The sequence below is a fragment of the Lactuca sativa genome, chromosome 2 (genome assembly GCF_002870075.4).
Source record: "Lactuca sativa cultivar Salinas chromosome 2, Lsat_Salinas_v11, whole genome shotgun sequence".
In the NCBI taxonomy this organism is placed as follows: domain Eukaryota; kingdom Viridiplantae; phylum Streptophyta; class Magnoliopsida; order Asterales; family Asteraceae; genus Lactuca; species Lactuca sativa.
In genome coordinates this window covers 75960657-75966572 of record NC_056624.2, presented here as the reverse complement: position 1 = coordinate 75966572, position 5916 = coordinate 75960657, and the positions used below count along the sequence as shown (strand labels likewise).

At 35.1% G+C, this 5916-nt stretch overlaps 1 protein-coding gene across 2 annotated transcripts; it reads left to right on the top strand.

Moving 5' to 3' along the window:
- Positions 1-867: 867 nt before the first annotated feature.
- On the top strand, positions 868-3511 carry LOC111880089 ((-)-beta-pinene synthase, chloroplastic). 2 transcript variants are annotated; one of them, XM_023876493.3, is made up of 7 exons: positions 868-1132; positions 1274-1547; positions 1630-2005; positions 2168-2380; positions 2477-2615; positions 2720-2968; positions 3132-3511. In XM_023876493.3, the coding sequence occupies exons 1-7, from the start codon at positions 917-919 to the stop codon at positions 3414-3416; spliced, it is 1752 nt and encodes a 583-aa protein (XP_023732261.1). In that variant the 5' UTR covers positions 868-916; the 3' UTR covers positions 3417-3511. The 2 variants fall into 2 exon arrangements, with proteins under 2 accessions (XP_023732261.1, XP_042755775.1); XM_042899841.2 differs by having other exon boundaries at positions 900-1118.
- Positions 3512-5916: the final 2405 nt, after the last annotated feature.

Genomic DNA, 5916 nt, shown 5'->3' with positions numbered 1-5916 from the left:
GGACCTTGGATCTGGAGTCCTAGCCCCCAACCATGCTTGCACTCATAGTTGGTCACCAAAAATGGCTCCTAAAAGCCCTAACTCACTCCAAAAAGGGATCTAAAACATGGATGAGCAAAGTATGAGCTTTATACCTCTAAGGAACTGTAGATTCTGCACAAGCTTCAAATCTTCTAGTTTCCTTTTGTCTCCTCAAGCTTTCCCTTCCTTCTTGCAATCACAAACCACCAAAAACCACCAAAAGGCCTTAGATCTTCACAAAAGCGATTAGGGCTTGATATGAGAAGTTCTGAGAGCATAAGGGACGATGGTGGTTGCAATAAGTCGTTTAAATAGGGTGCAATCCCTCAGATTTAGGGTTTTTTTCCAGACAGCATGGACTCGCCGAGTCCAGTCCCTAACTTGCCGAGTCAGTCACTTAAAAACTGTGTCTATCCCGAGTCAGATTTAGTAATACATACCCGGAATCAGGTGCTACATTATAAATAAAAAATTGCTCGAAGAAATTCAAATTATTTTTTAAAATGACATTGATGTTAATAAAATCCTCAATAAGTAATATCTGTTAAGTGAAGTGAAGTTATTTGCAAATCAAAGGGGTGTAACTGAAAGTTCTATTTTTTAAAATGACATTGATGTTAATAAAATGCTCAATACGATCCTTGTAGTGGAAGTGGACGCTATTTAATATTAATAAAATAAATTAACAATAACAATAATCAATAAAGAATCAATTTCGTGCGTTTATGATTTTATTCATGCATTTACGTTTCTGAAAACATGGTTCACGCTATGAATAATATATTTGATTGATCCAATGACATGTAAACCTCTATGTATACCATTCATAAAAACTTAACCAAACAAACAAAAATAAGATTAATTCTAGCTAATTAACTCCAAATTTTATGCAATAATGGCTTCAATATGGACATTTTCTTCTCCGTTTATCCTTTCCAATAGTTCTTTTCCTCAAAGAAGTATTGTTGTCTGTGACAAGCGATTAATTACTTCACAGCAACGCAAAGCACATAGATATGTTACCAAGCCCACGACTCACAGAAGATCAGCAAATTATCAGCCTTCGTTATGGTCGTATGATTATGTTCAATCGCTTGGTAGTAAATACAAAGTACGCGTGTTAACATTTAAATATTTAGAGTGTCTTTGTCTTCAAGTTTCAGTATTAATATAATCTCCTCGCTTTGTTATTTCAGTCTTTCTTTGAGTCAACAGATAATAAACATATATGCGTGCTTGTTTGTGTTTGTAGGGTGGGAAGTATACGATACGATTGCAAGCTCTTAAAGAAAAAATAAGAACCATGATCAGAAAAGAAAATGAAAAGATGGAACATCAGTTAAGTGTACTCAATTTGGTTGACGATTTACAGAGACTCGGCATATCATATCACTTTGAAGAAGAAATAAGAGATGTCTTGGATAAGTTATATTACATAAGTCAAGACAAGTGGTCGAAAATGGATCTAAATCTAAAATCCCTTTATTTTAGACTCTTCAGACAACATGGATATCATATCCCTCAAGGTATGTAGTAAATTAAGGATATCCTTATCTTTCACAACCGTTAACGTGAGTTAATATAATTACTCAACTTCATTGGGTGTAGAGATATTTGAGGACCTTAAGGATAAGAGAGGGAATTTCAATGGGCACTTCAATGAAGATATCGTTGGTATCCTAAACTTGTATGAGGCTTCCTATTATTCAGTAGAGGGTGAGAGTCTACTGGATGATGCTAGAGATTACGCAACAAGATATCTAAAAGAAAATTTGAAGAACATGGTTGATCAAAATATGTCATCGTTAATAAGTCATGCATTAACTTTTCCGCTTCATTGGAGAGTCCCACGAGTGGAGGCTAAATGGTTTATTGAAGCTTACGAGAAAAGAAGTGGCACGAATTCCACATTGATTGAGCTCGCCAAATTGGACTTTAACACAGTGCAAGCAATCCACCAAGAAGATCTTAAATACGCATCAAGGTATATGCATATTTTTTTCCTTACCAGATAAAAAAACAAAGAAGTAGCAAATTATTAACTAGATACATGGCATACATAAATCCTTATGGGAATTAATCTCAGTAGTTAGGTTAAGTTTTGTCAACGCGAGGCTTCATCACTAAGTAAATTAAGTGTATCTAGGTGGTGGAAAGAAATATGTTGGGAGAAGTTCGGCTTTGCTCGTGATCATTTGGTGGAGAGCTTTATGTGGAGTATTGCTGTAAATTACAGGCCTAACTTTCAAGGAAGGACAACTCTTACAAAGATTTTTGCCATGATAACTACAATTGATGATGTCTACGATGTGTATGGTACTTTGCATGAACTCGAACAATTCACCGACATTGTAAACAGGTCGATGCCCATTTCCCTTTTAGTCCAGTGTTTTGTTGTTACTCTTGCAATTATTTGTTCTCAATTTTGTGATTGACAAAAAAATATCCTTAACAGGTGGGATATCAATATGATCGAGGAACTTCCACATTATATGAGAATATGCTTTCTGGCATTATACAACACGATTAATGAGATAGCATATAGGACATTGACAAACAAAGAGTTCTTCATCCTTCCTTACCTTAAAAGAACGGTAATTTTACATGTTACATATCTAAAGTGATATATATCTATACCATTTCATGTGGTTGTAATATAGAATTTCATATATAATTATTTTTATTGTTTGAATTGCAGTGGCAGGATTTATGCAACTCATACCTAATAGAAGCAAGATGGTACTACAATGGATATACGCCAACCTTGAACGAGTTCCTTACCAATGCATATGTATCAATAGGAGCTGGTGTAGTCATCACGCATGCCTATTTGTTAACTTTAACTAGTGTTACTGAAAAAGAACTGGAACATATAGGTAGAGCTGAAAATATAATTCGACATGCATCTGTTATCGTGCGACTCACTAATGACTTGGCCACATCATCGGTAATTTTTATGCTACTATCTTACCGGTTTATTTATCATTACACACACACACACTCAATTCATTTGGTAAAGGATTAAATCACCACAAGGGAGTCATTTTATTTGCACGAGCGTGCAAACGATTATGAGCTAGCATACATAAACTTAATGCTGTTAATTATAGGAAGAGTTGGAAAGAGGTGATGTTCCAAAGTCTATCCAATGCTATATGCAAGAGAGTGGTGCCACAGAAGTGGAAGCAAGAGAACATATAAAGGGATTAATCTTGGAGACATGGAAGAAGTTGAATAAAGAACGCCAAACAATCTGTTCTTTATTTTCACAAGAGTTCATTGAATGTGTAACGAACATTGCTAGGATGGGCCACTTCGCATATGATGTAGACAAGCATGCTTACTCGGACATGATGAGAACCCAAGTATTATCATTATTTGTGAATCCAATGTAAGGGTTGCCATAACCTGCTTTAGTCGTAACATGAATGTTCGGATTTTAGGGTCTTTTTCTTATATTTCTTTTACTTATCAAGTGTTTAATGGGTAATTAATTGTTGTGTGAGTAAGATGTTAGAACTAACTCCTAAGGCTCTGGGAGTGATCACAGTCAAATCAGTGTCATGTAGGTATTTTACCATTTCATAACCAACCCACCAAGGTTGTGGATAACCAGTGGGTTAGTACTAAGAGGCAAAAAGGATGAGAGATAATGAGAGAAAATGTGAGGAGAAAATTAAACAACCAATGAAAATGTCCATCTCCTTCCGTCTTCATAACCACTACAACCCACTTCACAGCCAAACCACTAGTCCATAGGATAGTGTTCACCAGTGAATTGGTGTGCCACATAGGAAACCCACGCGTGTGTGTGAACCGACTCCGGATAGCCTAACCAATCTATAGTTAATATAATAAATAGGTAACAAAGTATTTGATTACAAAATGTAATCGTTTAAAAAAGCAATCGTCGAAGGGTTGCAACTTAAGTGGTTTGTTCACAAATTAAAATGGTATAGAAACCATAAAATTGTGAATGTTATTTTAAGTTGTTTACCATTTCATAGTAAATTTTTAAACAATTAGTGAAAAAAATAACTCTTTATTCAATTATAATAAGGAAAATGACACTCTAGCCCTATAATATTTTGGGTTTTGGTCGATTCAACCCCTTAACTTAATTTCTTGTTTTTTAAGGGACTAAAGTTCATTTTGTCGGGTCTATTTTGTCATTTTGTAAGAAATGAAGAGGTAATCTGGTGACAGGTTTGCCATGTCATTAAATTAGACAACATGTACTTGCTGATTGAATTATTTACTTTATAAATTAGATCAAAACTGAACAAACCTTTAGTAGATTTCCTCTCCTCAAAATCCTATACATTCGGCAAAAAAACCCTTAGTCGATTTCATCTCTTCAAAATCAAAATATTGTTGTGTACATCATTAACGATTTGCATTTTCAAGGTATCTTCACCAAGTAGTCCATAAGATACAATGATGGTTAGATCAAAACTGAACAAACCTTTAGTAGATTTCCTCTCTTCAAAATCTTATACATTCAGCAAAAAAGCCTTAGTTGATTTCCTCTCTTCAATATCAAAATATGGTTGTGTACATCATTAACGATTTGCACTTCCAAGGAATCTTCGCCAAGTAATCCATACGATACAATGATGGTATTAATCAGAGAGTAGTGAACATTGATTTCACAAGCATAAACAAAGAAGAGTTCTATAAGTTTGTTGACAGATTTACAGAACGAACATGTGAGAAGCTCTATTATTTTCTTCCTGATGTTATTTTTCCAAGGGGTTTAAGGTTAATTTAGAATGAGCTTAATTATGCAAAATCCATTGCTTATGAATGTGGTTGTGAAATCTCAATGTATGTAGACCATTTTGGTACAACTAACATGTAGGAATGGTTGGACAATGAAATGGAGGAAGTAGTTGATAATAAGGAATAAGAAGTGTGTGATGATATCTAAGTGGATGCCTAAAAACTTGAGAGAGGGCATAGGGATGATAATAACAACCCTCATTTTTTCCGAAAGGAGAAAAGGGAAGTTTTTTTGGCGGGTGACAAATTAGGGCAAGGGAGCGTGTTGATGCAGACATGGCTAAGAATGTAGGTCACACTCACCCTATTTATGAAGACATGGTGAGAATGAAGTTGAAGATGGTGGTGTTGATTCTGATTTTCCAAATATTTTTGATGTAGAGGTAGAGTTGAAGAAGCATCAACCTTTATTAGGCATGAGGTTTGAAAATCCTAACCAACTCAAACACATGCTCTATAAGGAAAATGTTAATGCAGATGTTGTCCATGTCGTTGCTGAGACTGTGGCACAACCAATTAAGAGGAAAAAATCGGAAAGACGTTGATCACATTCTTACATATTATGTACTGTGACATCCCCAAAATCACGGCCAGAAAAGACCGTTTTCATTTATACTTTTAAAATAATTTCGGAGTAAATCCTTTTGATTTAAAAGAGTTGCGGAATTTGTTCCCAAAACAAAATATGATAAAATAAAGTTTATCAAAACATTTCATCAAGAGATGCATTTTTCATTATATAACAATACTCGGGATGTCATGTTCCGATAAACAGACCAAAAGCATATACGATAACATTACAAGCCATTCAACAAATACATACATATACAGACTTGTAAACAAAACAACTCGATGATTCATCCATCTTATGCCCTTGTGCCACTTCCTGTAATACAAATAAAATTGAGTGGGTCAGGCTTGGGAGCCTGGTGAGCATATTGGGTTTTGAGCCTGCTAGCATTCCACAGGACTGTCTAGAAAGACTCTGTGGTCGTTATCCATACTCCGATGAATAACTAGATCAACAACAACAACAACGAGGCCTCTCATCTGTTTATCACACATCAACTATCTACGCATGTTCTAACCAATATATTAGTAGATAAAAATATA

Coding starts and splice junctions, on each gene's coding strand:
- LOC111880089 (XM_023876493.3), top strand. CDS start 917: ATGGCTTCAATATGGACATTTTCTTCTCCGTTTATCCTTTCCAATAGT. Junction 2,381..2,476: donor TTCACCGACATTGTAAACAG/GTCGATGCCCAT, acceptor TATCCTTAACAG/GTGGGATATCAATATGATCG. Junction 2,616..2,719: donor TTCCTTACCTTAAAAGAACG/GTAATTTTACAT, acceptor TTTGAATTGCAG/TGGCAGGATTTATGCAACTC.